This window comes from Coturnix japonica, chromosome 2 (genome assembly GCF_001577835.2).
Source record: "Coturnix japonica isolate 7356 chromosome 2, Coturnix japonica 2.1, whole genome shotgun sequence".
Taxonomy (NCBI): domain Eukaryota; kingdom Metazoa; phylum Chordata; class Aves; order Galliformes; family Phasianidae; genus Coturnix; species Coturnix japonica.
The window spans coordinates 34658695-34683004 of record NC_029517.1 but is presented as its reverse complement, the minus strand read 5'-3'; the positions used below and the strand labels follow the sequence as shown (position 1 = coordinate 34683004).

Below are 24310 nucleotides of genomic sequence, written 5' to 3'. Positions count from 1 at the left end.
CAACATGAAGCTCGTACTTCACCCATGAAGTTCTGAAGGATCTATTCAAAACACAGGGAAATAAAAGGATTTGGATAAGGAAGAAACAGGGAAGGATGTGAGTCAGCTCAGACTTCTTGCAGTCAGCTGACAGCTTCATTGCAAAACTTGAGAAAGATAATGGCTCCTTTCTGCCAGGATCTCAAAGAAGTGAATGTGGCAATGCATGCAAAACGTAGAAAGGCAAACAGCTCACATACCTAACCCACACAGCCTGTGACAGTACGTGCAACTAGAAACACACAGCTGGAATGTGCTCTCAAAATGGAGAAAGGAAAGTTGAGGTTCACTGCCAAACGAGGATTTGAGAAAAGAACATCCTCCTATCAACCCCCTCATCAAAGATACTTTGCACAAACACCTGAGAGACATAGGTGATTTGCCAACATTCATTCCACATCTTAAGGCTTGGTGTTCAAAGCGTGAAGTGAAAATGGGAGTGTTTGTAGAAAAGGCAGGTCTCCAAGGGTTCCCAGCCAGCCCCAAAGGAGGATCTGACATACATCAATCCAGTAACTCATCTTTTTCTCCACAAAAGAATGAAAAAAGCAAACTGAACAGCAAAGCAATGCAAAGGAACAGTCTGAAGGACTGTGAAGGAAGAAGAAAAATCCCCTCAAATCACAGGTTGAGATAAACAAGTATGAAGCACTGTTTAGAAGCAAACAAACAAAGTCCCCCGAGGAGCAGATCCTAACAATAAGAAGCAAACACGTGCAAGACTGCGAGCCAGGCCATTGATTCACACCCCAAGCCAAAAATGCAGGTTGATGGATTAGTGTTTTCTGGAAGGTTTGTTGAGAAGATAGTACCTCTGACCAGGTTAACCGTTGTTAAGAGTTGTGGAGAAAGCACAGACAAGCTGTGGGGCTCACAAGAGTTTCCCTGAGCCTGGGGAAAAGCCCCCGACCAAAGGCAGTGCCTGGGAGCAGCAAGGTTTGGGCAGGTATCGCCAGATGGCACTGTTACACAGTTTTCCAAGTCCTCTTCCTTCCTGTTCGAGTGAACGTTCAGTCTTGGAAAGACAATGTTGGCCTTCCTGGTGGCTTTTCTGGTATGAGGTGAGGAGCAGAGGAGCAAGGCTGGGAGGAGGCTGGCAGCACCTTAAATCATCTCAGCCCCTGTTTGGTCTGCTCATCTCACAGGAGCCAGCAAAACTTCCTAACAATGGTCTCCAGCTGGCAGAGGAGAGGCTTTGGTGCAAGACTGGAAGATGACAGGCAAGTGCTACCATAGAAGCAAAGAGAGATAAACCTCTTTGTGATGGGCTTGTGTGCTGCCAACAGGCTGGCAGAGAAGTAACAAAATGCTGTGAACATCACTATAATGGTGCGTTTCACCACAAGCTGTGTTCAGACAGAAGAAATGACAGAATTCAAAGAGATTTTTTGTTTCACATCACTGTTGTTGTTTTTTCCTTACTGAACCATTTCTTCCATTCTGAGTGCATTATGGGCACAAATAGCTTTCCAGCATTGAAGCACCCACTGAAGCAAACCTGAGTTGGATCTAATGGCAGCATTTGTCTCTGCTTGGTGCAGCACTGGGCAACTCAGTCAGCTGCTCCACATCCCTGCTGTGGAGCTCAAAAGGAGAATAATTCTTTTTATTTTATTTTATTTTATTTTATTTTATTTTATTTTATTTTATTTTATTTTATTTTATTTTATTTTATTTTATTTTATTTTATTTTATTTTATTTTATTCCTAAGAAGAAAAGCAGTGCTGGCTGTTCCTCCTGCTGAATATCCAGCACAATGGCATCAGCATTTACTAGTATTTCAGTAAAGCAATGGTACATAAACATGTTAAAGGCTCAGTCACAGAAGCACCCTGTGTCTGAAACTCCTATTAAATCCAAGGGTGGAGCGCTGAGTGCACTGAAGGGGCTCACAAGATAAGGCTCTAAAAGACAAAGATACACTTAATTTGTCTTGTTATTGTTCAAAGATCCTTGCTAAAAATACAATGTGAGCCGAGAGAAAAGTATTATGGTTCAGTGGAAAGACATCCTCCTAATCATTAAATGAAACAAAGCGGTGCTAAAAAAAGTCTTTGTTGTGAGACATTTCTCCGCTCTTTATCTTAGGGGATGCACTTAAAGGGTAAAGTCTAAGTCACTGAAAGTGCACGAAGCGGAAATCCCTCCAAACTATGGATGGACTTTAACACCATGTCCTTAGCGGTGAAGATCCAGAGCACTTTGAGAATTTATAAATACTCACTCAAGCTTTAACCTATTAAACCTATACAAGTGTCACTTGCGTGTATATATTTGACTTACATAGTTTTATAATATTCCGTTTATATACGGCATAAGCAGGGGAAAGAAAAATCACCTTGTCCAAGGGGAACAGAAGGTATATTATATACTCTTTGTCCAGGATTCTTTACACAGACTTGCTGGATTGTATTTCCATCTCTCAACAAAAGTATTTGAAGAAGCTGTAAAACTCAAACAGAATGCTAAAAGAAAGTGGGGTCAGTTATATAAGAGCTGGCATCAGTTTGTTACGTTTTTCCTTACCCACTCCTGAATAAAAGGACAAAGAAGTTAACATTGTGGGAATGTGTTCCTAAACCACATGATATCCTTATCAGATTGTCATGTACAACAGAAGTTCTCACACACGGACCCCATGCTGGTGATCTGCCGTGAGCTGCCCCATCACATGATGCAAGCTCTCTGCTCCTATTCAGATCACTAAAATGAACTGAAGGAAGCTGGATTCCTCACCCCTCCCTAGAAAAAGCAAAATCTGCAGCGAACACAACCACATCAATTCGCTGTCACTGGGAAAACAACACAGAGCAGTTGCAAATGATAGGTGAGAAAATGAAGATCATTTAACTATTAAAACCTAAATCAGGAGGAGAAGACTGAAGCTGAGAAAAAGTCCACTCATATGCATGGAAGCAAACAGAGATTCAGAGAAATAAGCAAGACAGGCAAAATACACTGGGAAAAAAAACCCAAACCCTAGCCTAGTACTTCAATAGTTCAATTCTGAAAACTCCACTTGTAAATTTACAGAAAAAGAGTAATATGCTGTTTAAAACAAGTCCTGCTTTGTCCCTGTAAGCGTCTCTATTTCCACTCAGTGTTGTGAACTCTGTCGTTTAATTGCTTTTTCATGTAGCTGAGGTGAAGTGGAAAAATCCTCTAAAATTTTTCACATTAAATAAAAGTTCTAGACAATATCTGGTCATTTCAATACGTGGCCTGTTTTTAAAAGTGCTGAGGGAGCTCTTAGATTCTCTGCATTTTTGGAAATGAAGCCATGAAATGTGGATTTAGGATGCTAACTTCAGGCTACTGTTTCTGACATTCTTAACTTTTGAAACACGTTTGCTCATGCAGCGACGGATTAATAAAATCCCAAACATGAGATTATTTTTAAAAAAGATAATTTCAAATCCACGTTTCTGGATGATGGTTGTTTACTGACCATGATTAGGAGGAATAGCTGAGATTACGGTGACCAAAAGAATATGCAGAAGATTCATTCCCACATCGTATCAGTTTGTTTATTTTGTACCTAGAATATGGTTCTCATAAAAAGGCAGCAGCAGACGGAAGACATTACTCTTGGTTCGCCTGCTACTAAAACCCAGTTTTGCTGCCCTCCTGTTATACTTTTTCTTGCAGTACAGAGGAGATGATTATTCTGTTATTTTAGAAGAGTTTGGAGCATTTTATGGCTTCTATTTTCATGGTTCCATTTGGTTTGAAAGGGCTTGGATTTCAGCACGAAGTGGCATGGGTCACACTGCATGAGGACAGACTTCATGCACGTGAGCAAAGGTCGAAATCAATCATAGCTTTGTATTTCCAGCCCTATTACTTTTGGCAGTTTACCCTGCCAGAAGGGGCTAAAATATTTGCTTTCCAAAAGGAGTAAACATCAATAGGCGGCAGGCATATAATCAGCTTCTCAACCACACAGCAGTAAGAAACAAGGGAAGGGGATCTTCTCCCTGCAACAGCCATTTAGCTATCTATGCGCTACGTGTAACATTTCCAGTTATAAAGTTTAAGGTTTTCACAGTGCAGTAACTTGAAAAGGACAATAGGCCTATTTAGGTAATTATATTATTCAGGCTTTGTTATTAGGCAGCCCTGCTCAGTCCCAGAAAGTCTGGATAATCAAAAGTGTCCAAGTACAGGAAGGGGAAAAGTACAACCCCACCCTCCCTTGCAGCTGCTGCCAGGATCCGTGGATCCTGAAGGATAAAGTCTATTTATTGAAGTTCTTTGGCCATTTTATACATCCACCGATATCCTTCCTCATGGGGCTGCACACCGCTGCCTCACGGGGGTGGGAGCCACCCACTGTGGGATCCCTTGCCAGGGTAGACAGCAGGGAAGGGGTGAGGGACGGGCCCTCCACTCACACAAGCTCCAGTGCTGGCCCCCATGGCCAGAAGGACCTGAGAACTCACTGCAGTCCCACTCGCCTTTAAGGTTTCAATGGGACAGGCTGACAGCCACGGCCCTTTCCAGCACGGCATCTCTTTCACAAACAGGCCCCCCAAACCCTGCAGGTTGCGCAGCACAGTCGCAGCAATTCAGCAGTGTGCGGGGCGGTGTGTGAATTAGATCAGAGCACTGGGGACCATGCGGGCCCAACTTGCCCCAGCAGACTGCCCGGCTCCCCACACACAACCAGGCAAAGCCCCCAGCCTGGCTGTGGCCCTGGCGGCCGTGCAGGCACAACACTGGCACATTTAGCAAACCCACGGCTCTGGGAAGCGCGCTCAGCAGTAAGTGGGGATTTAGCTGGATGTGAGGATGACTAACTTGGCCGTCTGAAACATTATCTCTCCCTTTCAACTCCTTAACTTCAGCGTAACCTCTGCGAGGCAGCGCTGCAGCAGGCTAGCTTTGTTCTGACAAGTTACACCTTCACTGCACAGACCCATTAGGCAAGCAGGGAGTCACCCAAAGATACATTGCTTTTCCTCCAAGCTTATCCCACCCCGGCTTCACCAGCGAATGCCTCTCATCATTTTTATCTGCAGGAGTTTTTGACAGCAGTGTACGTCCATTAGAGTTTTCCTGCGCCAGCAGATGAATCGGGCGACCTAGATCAGAGCCTACATAGAGGATCGGTTGCTCTCATTTCAATTCATTTGGAACAAAAATATCCCCCTGTGACACTTTGAGTGAGAAAATCTGCGCATTGAAGAGGATCAGAAACAAATACTTCTCATCACATATTTCAGGGCATTAAGCCACAAGTACAAAAAATTAAATAAAACCTCTATTCCTAAGCATATCGCTCCTAATGATTACAATGTAAAGTTTATACATGAACTTTAAAGAAAATAACCTGGTTCAAACAGATCTTGCCTTTTGGGCACTAGCAAACACACCTGCAGCAATTTGATACCTGGGAATGCAGATTACAAGTCCTTACTTCAAAATGTTTGTTTTTAAATTCAGAAAGATGAAAGAAACAGTCCTGCACTTTTTTTTTTTTTTTTTTTTGCTGTCGAGCGCAGATGTTTCCAGTACTCCCAGTGCTTGCAGGGAACATGAACCCGACCCAAACGCCTCAATAATCCGGAATTCAGAAGTAAAAGGCATGCCTTGTGGATTTCCATCTTCACAAACTTTCTGGAAGTTAATACCTTCTAGATCTCTCCATGAACACTTCCCAGAGGACACAAACAACAACTGCATGCCCCAGGAGTGCCCACATCATGCCGCACTCTGTTGCCATCTTTCTAACTTTCGTCTTCCTCATACTCCGTAGTCTTCTAAACGCGGCAAAACCTAGCAGGTAGTACTATTTCATGATAGTATCAGCTAAAACACTACATACTACCAAGCAAACTTATTCTGGCTTTGGGCCTTCTCATTTGTTTTTTACTTCTTTAATTAATGAAGACTAATTAAGACGTTTTTTTAATGCCTTTCCAAGGCTGAAGGAAAATCCCTCTGCCTCGCAGAGCTCATTCCCTCTTAGGGCTTGTCCCATTCCTACTTCCGCACTACTGAGTTAGCTTGCATTGCACCAAAAGTTACTTGCTTTCTCTTGGTAATTGTTACTACACAATAAGGGAGCAAAAAATTCCATCTGTCTTGAAGTATAAATTAATCTTTCCTGCTATCTTAACTTCAGTCATTTTTGTCCTCTTAAAAACTGTTCTCCACTAATTTGATTTTATCAACCTGATTTTTATCTTAGGAGAAAAGAAGAATTACTTATGATTAAAACCACAGTCAGTTCTAGTGTCATCCTTGAGTCCACAATTTCCTTTGTAAATAAATAACTTCTCTTTAAGCCTACAACAAGGTAAGAAGCATCAGATAAAATATAAACATGTGTGAGCACACAAATGTATACAATTTGTGTGTGCTCGTAGCACATCTTACAGTACACAGTGGCTAGCGTTTGGGTTGCAGACCCGTAGCATGCTTTTCCTCCCACAGGGGGAGGGAAAAAATGCCACACAAGTTAAGGTCATGTTTGGGTTGCATCTTACCCTCTGCTTCACTTTGCAGACCCTTGTGGACTACAAAATTCGTGATGCTGCAGGAGTGCGTTGGTTTAGTGAATTGTAACGGGATTAACATCCTGAAGATGTGCTGAAGTTGGAGACCCACAGCGTTCTGCCTTAACCTCTGCGATAGCCAATTTTGCGAATATTTCAGCTGAAACCTTGATGCTGGGATTGTTGCTGGGCTGTTCTGAGGCTGCACTGTTCAGGTATTATTCCCTTAACAACCATTTACCTTTTACTCTGCAATCACATCCCTATCAAAGCAATATTTCTCAGGCCTAAAGCTATGGCTGCAGGTGTACTGCTTTTATGGGAGAGCCAAAAATAAAACAACAAACCAGACTAAGAAAAAAAAAAAAAAGCCTATTACATGTCTAATAATTTCAAAATTTGGCTATGATTACATTTCATTAAATCACCGAGGTCTTCATAAAAAGGGAGAATCAGGAAACACTTCAGTTCAAATTAACCATTGTTATCCTTGTATTTGTAATTACTAGAGCAACCTTTAAACCACTGAAAGTTTTCTGTACCGCAAAAAAAAATCTGGTTTTTGACCTCGTTTTCAGGAGATACAACATCAAACCTTACACACTGACAGAATTGTATTATTCTATAATCCGCATACATATATTTACCCACACGCATAAAGTGCTTACTTTTTTTTCCAAAATTAAAATCACCACTTGCTCTAGAAGTAAAACATAATTCTTCATTTAGACTCTAACTCAATTTCTTTTCCATATTCACATACCATTAAATTTCACAGTTCAAATTACAGCCACCGGATTATAATTCAGGTTTCAGCCTGACTTCAGATTCCCATGCAGTGAAGATTAATCCCATTCCTCAGAAAGTTAGGAGTCTGGATTCCTGAATGCATTTGCCTTGTAGTTTTCTATTTGCTCATGTTAATATTAGTTTCTCTGACTAGCTAAACTTTGCTGTTATCAACACTTGTCTCTTATCGCAGGCCCTAAGCAAATGACATATTTACCACTCATTCCATTCCGATAAGGGTAATCCCATGTTTAACTTGTCCAAGAACAAACATCATATATTTTGTTCTTAAGAATCGTGCCTCTAGTTATTAACAAAACAAAAGAGAATGAACTGGAGATTTTTTAAACCAGAAGTTACTTAAGATTATTTTGCAAATGAAGGCTTTTTATGATAGCTTATTCCTCCTACTTCAGGAAAGTTTAATTCTGAGTTTCCATGATATCGCTGCTGAAGTTATAGGAAAGTTCCTTCCATAGCAGAAAAAAACCCCACATTTTTAGTGAAAAATCTGTTTGTTTGTTTTTTCCCCTCTAACTGAAGCTTGCCCAGAGCTAGTAACATTAAGTTGAAGAAAGAGCTTTGTTTCATATCTCGTTTGAAGCATTTTGAGATCAGCGTGGAGAAAATAAACATCCCATACTGAACTTCACAGTCTAATTTTAATTGTAAAGACATCAAAATATTTGCAGTGTCGTAGGCTGGTAGTCATTGATTTCTGCAGTTCTGTTTTCCTTACTCAACCCACACAAATGTCATTTGCTGACTGAAAACTTTTGAGAAGAGTGAAAAACGCATTACTTCATCGACCATTTGTTAAATTTATTTTTCAATACCATCCCCCCTGCCTTCAGATTAACCGTGTTGGAGGGAGAACTATTCTAATTCCAGGCAACTTTTTAACACACTGCAAAACAAAAATTTCAAACAATCAGACAGTTAATGGTGTACTGGAGTGCCTGAGAGCGTGCTAAAAACATTTTGATAGATAGCCAAGTCATTTATCTAAATCACCGTCAGAGCAGTGAAGCATCCTGCAAGCTTTTATGCAGAGTATAAGGGGATGCTTTCTGGCACTTCTTTCTCAAACTTGAAATTGTGGAGTTAAAATACTATCAGTTTATTACCTATGTATTTCAGCACAAAATCAAGACTCTCTAACATAATAACATGTTTTCTTAACTGTCCCACCACTAACTCTTCTTCCTCCATTATTGGTGTAACACTGCCTGAATCTCAAGGTATAGAAATAATTGATGGCTAAACTCAAAGGGTGCTCACAGTGAGTAGTTTTCTAGCAAAACAGCAACTTCTTAGAGCAACAAAGTGAAGAAGAAAGGTGGCAGCAAGGTCAGTACAAAGAAATATTGCCTTTTCTTCAGGAACTTAAAACTACTGTCTGATTTTTGGAATGGCACCTACCCAGTGCAATTCAATGGCTTTGTAAGAACTGCATAGAGCAGCATTTTAATTGCTTGGCTGCTCTGCAGAAATGCACTTCAAGACAACAAGCATCCAGATTATCAAACGTGGTGCAAAATTAGATTAAGGAAGCAAAGAAAAAAAGAAACAACAAAAAACTACTACGGAGATGCTGTGTAAATTCATCCTTCCCTTGCTGGAGTTTTACAAGTGTTGTATAATATTACAATTTTATGTGTTCCTTCTTGGCTTCAGAACTGTTGTAAGGATCAATATACTACATAAGAAAGGGATAAACAGAAAACAGCTCAGCGTTTTCTTTTCTTTTTCCCTCCTGGCCAAAGGAGAAAAAAAGGCTTGCAAAGCACATTCTGCACAGAAATCACCCCCGACTCCCCACCCCCCCACCCCACCCCTCATCACCCCTGCACTTAATTAAAAGTACTTTTTTACATACATGCAAATAATAATAATTGCTTTAAAGTGGAAAAAGAACAGTTGGGACCTACATTGAGCACTGTGCCGGTGTTGCCACTCTGTTTGTGCCAATCCACTGAAGCATGCTTTGAGAGCCTTCTCCTGGAGCATGCAGGAAGACGGACTCGCAGTGTAGAAATCCAGCATCTGAGCAGGGCTCACTGCTAGAACATCCATACAGTCAAACATGATTCCCCCTGTACAGAATGCCTGCAAAAGTGCTTTCCTCTAGGTGTGGAGGAAAATGGCACATAAAAGTACACCCAACTCCATCAAACTCTGCCCCTTTTTTGGCACGTAGGCTGTTGGTCTTTTTCCCAGACCAGAATCATGAATTATGACAGACAACACAGCTAAAAGCCTGTAATTGATCCAAATGATCATTTACCATTTTCCAGGCTGCCCAGCCAATCCAGCAAGATGGGGGGAAACAAGCCGCATTCCAAGTTTTAGCTCCGTTCAATATCCCCCAAATTCTCTCTAGAACCAGTCCTGCTCTTCAGACTCTTGCCGGCTGCCTGCAGCTCCTCGCGCGGTGCGGACGGCCGAGTCCCGGGGTTGAAACAGCTCCGGTAAGACCTCTGGATCCCCCTCAGCCATGAATAGATCCTTCTGCCTCTGAACAGCTCACTTCCTACTACTTGTGTCACACAGAATGAAAGATTGAATTGCCTAATATATGCGAGTGAACTTTCTGTGAACCCTTCCCAGGCTGCTAACCTTCAAATGACCCAGGCGTCTGACATCACCAGCTCCCAGGATTCTCACACGGCTTAAAAACTCCCAGCAGCCCGGCAGCGAGCAGGCAGCGGGCGGTGAGGGCGAGCGCGGCCCTCCCTGGGTCGCCCCGCTTTGTTGGGGCTGGCAAAAGAGAGTGGGGAGGCGAAGAAAAAATAAATAAATTAAATAAAAAATAAAAATTAAAAAAAAAAAATAAATCAGGAGGAGGAGAATCACGCCGGGAATAGAAACAGGCCCTGTGCTGGCTGGGAGGCTGTTTGCACAGTACTGCTTTAGGTGGTTGCTGTGAGCGGGGGTTTGTGCATCTCAGCTCAATTTGCTGAAACTTCTGTGCCCCCTCCCCGCTCCCTTCTCCCCCCGCCACATTCCTTTGCTCCCCTGGAGAGTCCATGAGCAACGCCCAGGCGTCTGCTGCTGCAGCAGAGCCACAGCCACAGGCATCACTCGAGCTTTGGGGCAGCACGGAGCCGCCTCACCCCGGAGAGGCACCACCGCTTGGTGCTGCCCGCAGAGGGATGACTGGCACAGCCCTACTCTTGCTGCGCCCATCCCTGACACAGTGGGGTCTGCAGGTCCCCTTCTCTCCTCACCAGCACTTTTCTCACTCCCAAAACAAGCATCAGTGTGTTACAACTGCAAAGGAGCCAGGCCATGCTTCTTGGTGCTCCCAGGCTTGCCCACTAGGCTGGAGTTTGTTCCTGCAGTATGCCAATGTAGGTGCAGAAGAGTGAGACCACAGCCCAGCCTGGGACAGGAGGCAACTCCCTCCTCTCCCATCCTGGCTGCCGCCATCCCAGGTCTTGCCTGTCTCTGATTAGCTGAGAGGGGCAGGGCTGGCTCGCCTGGCCCCGGAGGGGCTGTATCAGCTTTCACACAGCTAATGAGCCCCAGCTACCAGGAGGGTGAGAGGGGAAAAAGGCAATGGGCTTCTTTGTGGGGTCCGGACCTACCCGGTTCTCATCCTGCTCCCCACAGATATTGATAAGAGGAGGCCACAGATGCCCCCAGGCAGAGCACCCAGCTGTCCCTCACACCCGTGCACTGCAGAGGCTGCCATGTCATCCCTCACCAACATTTTGAAGGCACAGGGCTACCCCTGCCTTCAATTCGTGGCTAGAGACCCACCCCAACACCGACACAGCAGCATTTCTGGCATCCCTCCCTTGTGGTCCCATGATGGGTTGCACAGCCTTGCCAGGGCCACCCTTAGCCAGCACTGTGTGCATGGCTCTTTTCTGGCCTACCCTTTGCATCAAGCCAGCGCAAAGCCGCCTTCTGTAAATAATCACCCTCTGCAAAGTCTTGCTTCCAAAGAGACTCCATAGAGACCTTATTCCTACAGACACTTTAAAAGTGGAAAATAACATTGAGGAGCCTGGAAGCACTCCCTCTGCCCCACTGGAAAGGACACAAGCTAAATGACCACATATATGCTTTTACTTTCAGTGAATGTGCCAAGTATCTGGCAGAGTGAGTGTGCACAGCCCTGAGGAGCCCAGGGTGAGATTTCCAGAGGCACAAAGGAGCCTGGTTCCAGGAGAGGCAAGATTCCTTTCTCTGCTTTTCAGCCATCCCTCCCTTCTCCCCTCCAGTCACTTGTGTGGCTTCTCAGTATTTCATGAAAATCAAAAGCTAGCTCAGGTTGGAAAACTGGAAAATGAAACACTCCATTACTGCATGTTTTCTCAAATCCCAAAATCCGAGCCTGGCAGAGCAGGGGACACTGTTCAGGGTAAAGGCACACAATTGAGGACTGTAAAGAAATACTGGAGAGAGATTCACTCTGGGACCTGTGCAACCAGTTTAATGGATGTGATGTCCTCCCTACAAAAAGTCCTTTGATGAACTGAGAGCTCTGTGACAATGCCTGTAGATTGTATTAACAAAACTTTTCACAAAGGTTCAAGAATTTAAATAAAAAACAAAGACGACCCCCACACACTTGCTCCCTTGAAACTGATACATCCATATTGCAAACAAGCAGCCAGAGAAAGACCTGTTGTAATCTGGAAGAGATAAAAACAAAAGCTTTCTTAACATTTTTTTCCCCCTTGGATGGCAGAACTCGAGCTGTCCCTGCAGCAGGCAGCATCTCTTTCCACCTTCCCTCTAGGTAGAAGAGTGACAAAACTGCCGTTTAACACTGTGTTTTTAAGGACTTTCTAAGTTTGTCAGGATGTCCTCCCCCATGCTGGAAAGTCCTCAGGCCGATGAAGTCCCTGACACTCAGTAATCTGAAAATTATGCACAGCACATGTTTATCCAAAAAGGTCATCTTTTAGGAAAAGCTTGTTTAAACCATTTCAGCCCAGCAAGCAGAATTCTCCGTAGTAAAATGACAAGTGAAAAAGTGGTTAAATTTCCTCTACAATCTCAGCTGGCTATATTGCTGCAATTTGGTTTGTTTTGAGTAACAGAGCTAAATTAGAAGGCAGCATTTTCTAACCAAATGATACAGCATGCACGAGAAGTTTGGAATATGCAGTGTGTCATCACAAAAATAACTTGAAGGGATCATACAAAACACAGTATGTTTTGTCAGTCTCTGATTTAGAGAGAAAATAGCATTTTGTGCAGACCAGGGCTCTTGGAACAGTTTAAGATGAAGCCAAGAAAAACATATTGCCCGTGTGAGTTAAAATAAATGAATTCATACAAACAGAAATTCACTTTTCTGTTTATTCCATTACCAGTCTTCTAAAACCAAATTTACAAATAAAACCTGCCCGTTTTGCTGCAAAACGCAGACTGGCAACTTCTGAAAGTAAACGTCAGGAAGTCAAGCGTAGCTGCGTTTGAATTGAAAAAGATTGCTTTTTCACACCATATCTAAATGAGCCAGGTAGCTCATCATGTTTTATTACGAATAATAGTTGTGCTAATGCTTACACTTATTACAAAAACCACATGTAATTAATGAATTCTTCAAATAGTCTCATCATTTGCTCACATGCTCTTTCTACAATACGGTAATTGATGTATCTCGTATTTCACTTTGAAATAGCATGATACCTGCGGTTTTTTAAACAGAATATCAGGAAAACCTACACTCATAAAGCGGTGGGTATTTCCTAATTGAGATCAGGACTAACCACAATTATTGTGATAACTAATAGCCCTCTAATTCAAACGTAATGAAACTTTAAGTAATGCCACATATTTTAAATGTCTACCCAGCTCATACGGAGGTGCAGCAAGCAGGAAACTTCGCTCTGATATCTTCCTTTTTATCCATGCAAAGAAATCATGATTTCACATCGCCGCTTTGATCTGTTTTCTCTCAGACTGCAATGGCAGAAACTTTACAATAAACATATTCTTAGCCATAAGTGAAATAAAAAGCAAAAGTTCAAGTCAGAAATCTATTTCCTTTGGTGTTACTGTATATTTGTCAGTGTGACATAGCACATTTGAAACCCATAATCATAAAACAAAAATTTACAGCCAAGGTTTAGGGTCTACATCTGTTTCTCTGGTTTTTGTACTGCAATTACCCACTGGACAATTCGGAGAGAAGCACTATGAATCATGTGCTACACACGTTTGTGCTGGTCACTTTTTCTTCAGCACGAGAGTCTGAGGATGCTGTAACATGCCTCAATGAGAAAGGGCATTAACTAGAATTAGGGTTAGCGCACTAGGCTTTCTAAATAAAAAGGGCTTTACTACAAGCAACACAGTACTCTTGGAGTATTGCAGGCATATTTACGGCATGGAAAAATTAAGAAGTACATGCAAAAAATCTCTAAAACGAGTACCTCAGGGGAGGCATACTTTTTTTTTGCATGCATGCATTTTACTATTAATCAAATGTAGCACTCTCTTGAAACAGTTTTGACAGCAGAGTAAATGGTTACTAGTGAATGATGTGTGTGTTTAAGCAGTGAAAGCAGAGACAAAGTGATGTTTTCTTCTACTCCCTAGGCAAGAGCTGACACTAAGCTTGCTGCCTCAGCTTTGATACTCACAGATTCCTTTGTGTCAGTTGCTGGGAGAATCACTGGCAGTTCACTAACCCTGCCTCACACACAGGGGCTTTGATTTTTACCTCTTCATTGAGAATAGATGTTAATATGAAACAGTACTTGTCAGCTTTGACTTTGTTTTTTACTTTTTTCTCCCTCTACAACTGGTGATACAGAGTTTCACACCTGAAAAAATGAATCCCCTTAACACTACATGCATATGTATATATATATTAATGTTGTAGGATGTTTTCCTCCAATCTCAAGCACAAGAATGATGTTAAAAGATTGTAAGGAAAAAAAACTTGCTGTGACACAGGAGAATGCTGAATATTTAAAACTCCAAGGCTGTTCTGAGGGAACAGAGATCCATCCTGAGCAAGAATGGCCCACAAGAAAATTAAACCAGTAAAATTACTGGCACAAAATGACACAAATGGCATGGACAACCATGAAGTACAGCAAAATTAAGTCAAAAAGGAGCTTCTTGTCACTGTTGTACGCTACTGTGCGCAATGACTGAGACAGGAATTTGCATGTAACAGGAAGAATTACTTCAGGCCTGAAATGTAGCAGCAACTGGCGAAAGAGTATTCAGTGCACAACAATATTTGATTTCAGATGGGAAAAATGGAGTTAATCAGCTCCACATCCAGAAGTTGGGCATACAACCAGCCTGCACGTCACCTATGAGGGATAAAGGCTTTTTCTCTGTTTTAATCAGTGGATATGTAATTGTAAAGATGCCTTTAAAGCTGACTGCTTAACTTAAAGTAATTTAAAGTAAAAGTAATTCATCTCACAAACTGGAGCAGGCTACCATGTTTCTTAGAATCCACTCTGCAGTTTACATTCCTTTGGCCCAAAGCCAGGGAAACAGAACTGCCCTGGCTGATAGAACTGGAAGTGTATCTGGTTCAGCAGCACATTTCTAAGAATGACTAGATCTTCCTAAGGAAAACACAGGAATCCCTAGTGATTGGCAAAGTGTAACTCACCCACAGGTCCCTTGACAGCCTCTTCTCTAACAGAAAATCACTTACACATTATAACATGAGATTTATTATCCTTTTCAAATTTGTTTTCATTAATAATATTCTAGATATTCATATATATCCAATGTGGGTTTTTTTTTTAGATTGTGATAAATCTGTAGCTCTGTGACACAAAAGGAGACAGTAAGTCATTAGACTTTAGTGAACCAAGAGGGATAAATACTTTTTTTAGAACACTGCAGAACTCATCCATGTTGCAAGGAAAGGAAAACACAGCCCAAGCCGCACCTCCCTGAGGCCCCAAAGGCCGACTGCTGCCGGTTCCAGAAAGGCTGGCAAACAGGCAATGACATCATCAGCCCAAAGGCTGGATGACATGCATTTTTGAAAGATATAAAAAGAGAAAGTATTATTACATTTAAAATTGGCTGCATACTGAATAGCCTTCTTCACGTTTGCTGCTCGGGAGATCCTGCAAACACCATGCTAAATGGTTGCCAGGAAAAGAAAGAAAAAAGGATGGTTTCATTTTGCTTTCTTTTTAAATGACCAGAAACTGTTGTTTCAAGGTTTTGCCAAGAAAGACATTTTTACTGCTAGCTTATAAATCCCTCAAAACAGAAAGTTATAATGGAAATGCTGAGGTAACTACGGTGCCATGCATGGCACTGATACACTGCATTATATAATCCAGGGAGAACGAGGGCTGGGAGATCTATAAACTCCAAGAAGAAGCAAGAGGTAAGAAGTAGAAGAGTAAGTTGAAATATTGAATGTTAATGCTTCTAACAATAGTTTCCCGTATGCTGATTGTGTGCATGGTTGGCAGAAGGCAAAAGTGCACAAAGCTCATTTAAAGATAGATATTAAAAGGTTCCAAAAATTTATTTGAGCATTTATTTTGTATCTGACCTTTTAAAAGAGGAAAAAATGAAAAGTTACCTGACAAAAGTATAATATCTCCTGATGTCCTGATACCCTGAATGGCACCTCATGATGTGTATATAAATAATGTTCGAAAATGCAAAATAAAGAGTTTCTAAGAAAGACACCTTACGAGCCCAGATGGAGCCAGGATAAGAACAGAACAGAAATTGGAATAACAGGATTTCTAGAGGTTCACTGATGGTATCTTAAAATTTAGCCCTAATAATTTTCTTCCAACAAATGACCAAATTACTTGAGCAAAACCCAGAACTATATCCTAAAAAAGGCTAAGCCTTACTTAAGCCCTGTTTCAAAAATCTAAGGCTGACTTAAGAAACATTTGGGACTTGTGTTCATGCACTGCTGCAGGGTTAACCTATACAGGGTGATTCCAGATGCCCACAAATAGCAGAAATGTGCTTGCACAGAGTTCTGGTCACATAAAACCTCATCGTAGATGGACTGGATTTTGTTGCTAGTATAAAAAAGAATAGAACCACAGTTTGGCAGCCTAACACTGGTTCACAGAATCACAGAATCCTTAAGAGTTGGAAGAGACCTTTAAAGGTCAACTAGTTCAACTCCCCTGCAAAGAACAGGGACAATTCCTGACAATTCAACATCTGCATAGCTAGCTCCCCATCATGCCCACATCAAATACTGAAAGAATAGTCCAATATCCTACCTGGGGGTATCTCAAGCAGCAAAATTAAGGAGGAAATAACAGGGAAATGTGTTGGTATACCTACCTACCTACCTTATACCTATAAGGACAGCAATGACAACTTGATACAGTCTAAATGGCCCTAGTAATGATGGTCAAGCATACACCTCTAGCCTGCCTGTTGCTCTAAGGTACTGCCACAATTGCACCTTTGTTTTATTGTGGAGTTGTACTTTCTGTCTGGAAAGGAAACAGACTGGGGAACAGCATGTATGATTGGTTTTTGTTTTGTTTTGTTTGTTTGTTTGTTTGTTTGTTTTTTGTAAATGATGTGGAATCACCAAGGAAAAGTGGTCACTATTTGGAAAACTGGCTTCTATTTCCCTTTGTAGGGTATGTGTCATCAATACTGCGCAAATTAACTGAGGACACACATCCTCTCAGGAACACTGTTATCATGTTAACTACATTGGGGCGGTCTGATAAGTAAACTCTGCTAGTTCGGCCAGTTTTACGAGCAGGTTATCACAGAGTAACTACTGCTGAGTAGGTAAGGGATTCTGTGCATCCCTATTATGGTACAACAACTGTGTCCATAATTAGGTTGTTGCAAGTACAACTCTTTCAGATGAGGAAAGACCATTTCCTTACCCTCCCTTGTTTTATCAACATTAATGTTCAAACACAGATAAGATCTCAGCAGACAGCAAAAATTAAGCTGGACTTGCATTATGTTCAAGCAATGGCAGCATAAATGATATCAAGTCCAAAACATTGCAAAGGTGCTTTCTGATTTTCAGACTACGTTAGAATACAGGAATCAAGTTGTACTTTGGCGCATTCCTCAAATTCTACTTGACCTCTGCAATTTAAGTTCACAATTCACAAAAAAAACCTGCTTGGTCTCAACCAGATTGATTAAGCTAGTCCCATAGTGGCTAAAGAGAGCCTCAAATTCCCATACACATAGTTAGCAAGATGCCCACAGAAAGGAATAGAAGAGACTGAATGTGTAGATTATGGGCATGCTCAGGAAATCATAACTGAAATATATATATATATATGTGTGTGTGTGTGTGTTTAAATAAACAGCACTGGGGTGCAGTTGAAGACTGGTGGTCAACAGCACATTGTTCCAGTCCTTGTGCAATATCATTTTTCTTTTCACTTCTGGGACAAATATGTAGTGGAAAATATTCAAGGTGGTTTTTAAGAACCTAATACATGTGTGGCTTGACAGGTATATAAAGCTATCAGATCTGCTTTGCCTAAGACAGACCCAAATCCTTCATTTTGATATCTCAAGCCTACTTCTGATTAAATAGTTCTCCTTAAACCTTGCTGCTGCACTGAAAAAGAAAACAAACTCATTCCTATTAATCCATCTGTAGTTTTGGACAAACCTCCTTAAGAACAGCCTTCTCATCCATGCTACATTTATCTTCCACATACTCTTATCAGCTGTAGGCTATCAGAAGAACAGACTTTGCCTGCCTTTATACAGAGCTGTACAAAGAAAAAGGTATGGAAGGAATCCCTTTCCCTCCCCAAGATGGCTCTGAGGTCTAGCCCTTACTGCATCCATCCATTCTGTCTTCAGCATTAAGTACTCTAAAGGACATGCCAAGAGACAGAGCTGTGGCCTGACTTTTTCAAGGAGCCATATAAAAAAATGGATAGGGAAACAAGCCACAGTCCACAGAAGGTTTAGTTACAGAAGGCATATGAACACTCCCAATTCTGATAAACGCTCCTTCTTTTCATGTTATATATTATCTTGTTACATATCATGTTATTTTCACCAAGATCCTAAATAAGAAGTTAGCAAGTATGTGTCACTTGAAGATGTCAGAAAGTCACATTTGCTGAATCCCTAAATTTGTCTAAAACTCATTAATTTATTTGTTTTTAATAGAACCAGACTTACTAGGAGTACAAATGCTCATTGCTGATGCTTGAGCCTATTCTGCTAGATGAACAATACTGGAACATTATGTCACTCGGAGACAGAACTGCGTAAGCATGTAAGAAAGGCCATGAGCTTTGCCAACACAAGTTATCAGGCAGAACCTCACTGGAAAAAATGAGGCACAAAGATCCAAGTGAAGTGTAAAACATATTGAGAATTCAATGACATGTTGACAAATACCATTCCACTCTTTTACTTCCTATCAGAACCCGGCAGCTGAAGCAAAGATTTCTAAGTAGTGTTTTTACAGGCTTAGTCTCCCCGTCATCTTATCAGTAGACTTCAAAGAGATTTTAGGTGGATCTCCTCCAGGAAAAAAGAAAGAGAAAAACAACAAAAAACTCAGACGTGCCACCTCTTCCATACAAATATGCTGGTGCAATCACAGGGGCTTTCCTTGAGCTGCAGAACTTTAAGAAAACACACCTGGCTCTTCTGAAGGAGAAAACTTCATGCTTCAGCTCTTAAGCCTTGAGTGACCCTAAGAAGAGGAAGAGCTAAAGAGAGAGTCTAATCAGGACACAGAGAAAATGAATACTGGCTTCTTGAAATATCTTAGGCAGGAAGGAACAGCTTAAGGTTCAGATGTTTAGTTACTCTTTCTGCACAAAATATACCCTGAAGGCTGCGTACACAGGTGAGAACATAAAGGTGGGAGAAGGTTTTCCTGAGAATCAAAAGAGAAGTTCTTTTGGAAGTACCATCTTCTATGAATCTTCAAGTTTTGATGCACAGCAGATTTTTCTACACACAACTCAAAAGTTGTCTAAAAGTAACATTTTCAGTACAATACATGCCATTGTACTGTTATTTTCTGGCTTTGGTGCAGAATACAATTATTTAAGACTCTGCAGGAGAGTATGAAAGGAGCTAAAGTGTAATTCTAGTTCAGAAAATGTCCAATAACTGACAACATGTAAGAAACAGAAGATAGATGCTTTGTATTGTCGATCTGAGCCTCATTGGCTGGAACCCTGACTCTCCCAGCAGGACTCAGTTACATAGCAACTCCTGAGGGCAGATTAACCCTTTCCCAGTAAATGTATTTGACATGATTCAAAACATCTTTTCCTCCTTCTGCTTCAAAATAATTCTGTAGGCTTGCCAAAAATATTTGGAAAAAATGAGTTTAATGCTACTAGAGTAAAAGCAAAACTATCTAACTCACCATGGGATACCCACGGCACAACAAACAGACAAGAAAGGGAGTTTAGATCAGATTGAATTATATTTAATATAACTGGATGTTGTGATGTATAGGAAACATAGAAAATACTTTTCATAACATTGTTCATGCTTACTCTGTGGGGATCCTATATGGACTGCATTTACAAGCACCAGTAGTTTCTATCACCTAAATTCTGCCTGCTCATCAACTTCTGTGAGGATAATTATTGAAGCATTAAAAAATCCTGAGCTGATGTAGATAAAACTTAAGTAATCTATATGGGAATTTTTCACCATCACAGAATGTATTGCTTTCATCCCAAACTGTACAATGACCGCTGTGAACTGCTAAAAAACTGCAAATTTCATGATATTAGTTGTTTAGTAAATTTTTCTATTTACTGCCATCAAGTAATTACATGAGATTCTCAATTCTCCTCATTAAAGTAAGTGCATTAAGTTTATGTATTTACGCATTAAACCTAAGTGCAAATGTAAGCATACATGCATTAAATATAAACATTAAGTAGGATATACAAACGACTGTGATGATAGTGCCATTCTCTTGGTTACCGAGGATAACAGAGTTTGATTCTAGAAATGTTGAAAGCTCAGACAACAGACTCCTAAAGCACTCTCTTTAAATCTTGCAGTTCAAACCTGTTGGTTCTCCCTCCCTTTTGAAAGAGTGGGATGGACAGGGGGACCTGGAAAGGAAAATGTCCTCACTCAAGGCATGCATTGTGCGATTACACTTCTCCACTGTGAGCCACAGCTGTATAACATTAGGAAATGGATTCACTAGGGCTTCCAATGAAGAAAATAAATGATCAGACTGATAAACACTTATTTCTGACTTTCTTCTGGTCACAATAGGTGCACACTCTGTATCTCATTTCTTGTTTTCACATACACAGAGAATCATTTTAAAGTTTCTTTTTGTCTTCACTGCTTTGAAATAGTACATAACCACAGTATATTAGCAAAAGAACTTACAGATATTTTTAAGACATTCCTTTTCTAACCATTTCAAACACTAAAAGTTCATCTGTATTTTCTCTGTTTGGTCCTCATAGACTGCTTATAAATATAGATAGAACAGATAGATAGCATCTTAAGTTATATTCATTATTTAATTTAGTTTCACATGTGGGTAGTTTGAAAGCTCCTCTTGAACATTTCAGTTGCTCTCTCCATAAAACTCAGGTAATCAATATAGTGTAAGAGAGGCTAGTTCAAAAACAGGTGCTTAAAATATTTTCTGGTTAAAAATTAATTAGTAAGAATCCATTTCTAATACTGGATTAAGAAAACAGTCTATATTTTTCTATCTTTGTGAAGTTAAAACTACCACTGGCACTATTGGAAACTTGGCCTCTAAATGGAAAGTTTTGAACCCAAAGGACTAGATTCAATATGGTCATACTCTGTTGAAAATACCTTCTTGTACAAATGCTACTTGACACCTCTCAAATATTTGTACCCTTCATTAAACTAATGCTTTCCTGCATAATGAGCAAGACAGTAGAAAATATAGGTGTATTCCAATGTCTCATTACTACTAAGGTAGGACATACCAAAATAAATTTGTAACTGTATCACTATATCAATCTCCAGTATTACCGCATCAGTACTATACCCATAATTAACTACCTGCAGGTCAAATGTCTAATAAATCCTTAGAAATTAAATGTATAATTTGTCAAAACCACATGCCTTCATAAATTGATTATTCAGAATTTAGAAGCTTTTTAATTAGGAAGAAATTTATGCAATACCATGTGTAATAATTACGAATCAGCTCTTCTGTGATATTTTTGTACATCAGCAAAAATTAAAACACTGAAAAACATTACCAGGTCATTGCAGTATTTCAATGTCAGAAGAAACACATAGTTTAAATCTAGAGGTTAAAGATATTTTCCCGTATCTTTTACATCTTACACGGCTTTAAGATCTCAGGACTGGAATCATTAACCAAATACAAAATCAATGAGAAAAAGATCTAATCTGACCATTTTCAAGTACAGAGTCACTAAAAATGATTTATGCCACTGTAAAACTTTTTACCATGCTCCTGTAGTTTTACTAACAGCGCATATTCTAAGTCAAACTTCCATTTTATGCTACACTGAACAGTATTTTGCTTCTTTTGTGTCTTCCAGATAAAACTCCAAAAGCATTTTACACTTTAAAAGTGTAGTCTTCGTAACAGGCTCCAGGAAGAGGGCTATGACCTCTGGTTGCCAAATGGAAAACTAAAGAAAGAGAGTGTTAAGCGATATTCATTAACAGCATGCAAGAAGCTAAAATCGCACCCCAGCTCTCCTGCTTTCCTCTCCTGTGTGTTAACCATGGGGCTATTCAGATCTGCCCCCCACCCCCAAGGGCTCTGGGTACTTCTATCAACATTTCATAGGAGAAGATTTTTTTTGACAGAGAACACAAAAGCTGCTTTGTTGGAAGTCTGGACACTTTTTTTTCTACCTAATAAAAACATGAATAGAAGTGGGACCTCAGTAAGCATATGGCAGAAAGTCTGGACTAACTGAAAAAAGGGGCCTAGAAAAGTTTGCTCTCTGTCATTCTCAAATGTGTTTACTGCTGGACGTATATGGTGTAAATAAGAAGTATGCAGAACACACCATAATGGAACATTGTTTATGTGCACATCCTGGCAAATGCATATACAGCACAGAGACTATTTCTAAGCAGAACATAAACACAAAGGGCGAGTGATGACAAACAAGTATTCCAAGGCAAGAAAAATGTTATTCCATATACAAACCAAATAAACTAAAGTGGTTTCTCCTCTGCTAAGATCCAACTGGCAGCTCTCAGCTGCACACACTCTGTGGCTGTTAAAGAAATGAGAGACATCCCAGGCTTACTGGTTGGCTTTCCTATACTTCAGCTACCTCATTATGCTCCCAATATTAAAAAGAAAAACACAGTTAAGATTTTATTTCACTCTTTGCAAAAACAAAACAAAACAACCTTTTGTGTGAGCCTGAGTAGGAGCTGGGGAGACAGGGCTGATGCCAAGTAAAGACCATAAGGATTTAAGGCATGGCTTTCCTAGTCCGATTACCCACTGAAAGATACAGACACATTTCTCTCTTCTGAAGGTCTCTCTCACAAACCTATTACACGGCTTTAGTAAGCAACACAATTGTGACAGTAACTTCAAGGTTTTATGCTCCTGGCAGAATTTTTTCCCATTTAATCACTACTCATAAAAAAAAAGGGGGTTACCAAACCTACATCCCTGCAATTTCAAGATAGCAAACAAGGGGATGAACTTTTTTTTAATTTTGCTTACTTTTCTAGAACAGAATATCATGCTTTGACAGCTGTTATTTAAATAAAGGGGTGTAATTTTATTCCTTTAAAACTAACTTCAAATGCATGCCCAACTAAAAGAGGAAGAAAAGATGACAAGTAGGAAAACAGCCGGTAGATTGACATCCTATTACAGGGATCTCAGTTTAGCAGGGTGGTTGGATTAGATCTCCAGAGGACCCTTCCAACCCCTATGATTTGGTGCCTCTGTGATTCTGTAATGCATGCTAGACTGGGAAGTGAAGTTGAACTGCACCTCTGCCATGACAAAGTCTTCTGCTTCACCGGAGCTCCTGCCATGGGTCATAATGGCAAAGAAGAGGATATGTGATGGCTCTTGCAAAGCTGATTTACAGTGGATGTTGCAATGATTTTAAATGAAAGGCTTTTGTTAAAGCTCTGCCTCTTACACCCTCACGCTCCCTTAAAGAAAGACTTTAAAATATGCGAATAATCTTAAATAGTTTTGCCAAATTGCTCAACTTCACGGTGAGACTTAAAAAAAGCTTCTTCTCTTCATAAGCTTCAGCAGTCAAGCGAGGATCTTAGTTTTCATTTAAGAAGAATTCATTTTTCAGGATTAAGAAGGACGGCCTTAGACATGACCAGACTGGCATGCTGAAAGACTAAGAAAGTAAAGGATAAGGAAGAAATACTCTAAATTACTATAATTAAGTACTTTAATTTGTATGCCAGTGTTATGATTTATTTTACCTTCTGGGAAGTCATAAGTACAAGAATGAATTCAGAACCTGCAAAAGAGGCGTCACAAATGTACTGCAAATGCCCTGATACAGGAAAGTCTGTATGCCTTACTAATTATTGCCCGCTCTGTTCTACCCTGGACATTGTGGTTTTACTAGATAATTACAAGAAAATAGTATTCTTTATACTCTCCCCCATCTCTCTTTAAATTAAAACTGAATTGTTATTTTAACCCTACTCAAGTATGTAATATAGTGATGATTGTAAATCTTGATGATCACAAAATCCCTTTGATTTATCCCTCAGTTTACTATCCTTAACAAACATAATCCTAAAAACAGCACAGGGGAAGATCTTATAGGCCTGAAAATGATGGAGAGGGAGCAAAGAATGACTATATACTTAAAGCTACAGCTCCAGGGCTCATGGTTTTTCTGTCGGGAGGCTTCCTGAATGCTGCTAATAAGGTCCTGTCAATGGAACCAGAACCATTTATTTATAGTAAAAAGGCCTTCAGTGTGGGAAGAAATTTTTTCCAGTAAAAAATTAATAAAAAGCTTATAGATGTGGGATTTGAATCTAACAACAGACATAAGTATCTCTAAAT

The 24310-nt window shown here is 40.4% G+C and overlaps 1 protein-coding gene across 7 annotated transcripts in view; it reads right to left on the bottom strand.

Moving 5' to 3' along the window:
* Positions 1-24310, bottom strand: part of RARB (retinoic acid receptor beta) — a 308621-nt gene that overhangs the window by 80424 nt on the left and 203887 nt on the right. The window contains exon 1 of one of the 7 annotated variants that reach the window (XM_015853907.2): positions 9261-9977. The exons of 4 other annotated variants lie outside the window; for them this stretch is intronic. In XM_015853907.2, the coding sequence (XP_015709393.1) occupies positions 9261-9417 (157 nt within the window). In that variant the 5' untranslated portion in view covers positions 9418-9977. Of the gene's footprint in view, positions 1-9260; positions 9978-24310 lie in introns of those variants that run through there. 2 more of the 7 variants (XM_015853906.2, XM_015853908.2) reach the window with 2 other exon arrangements.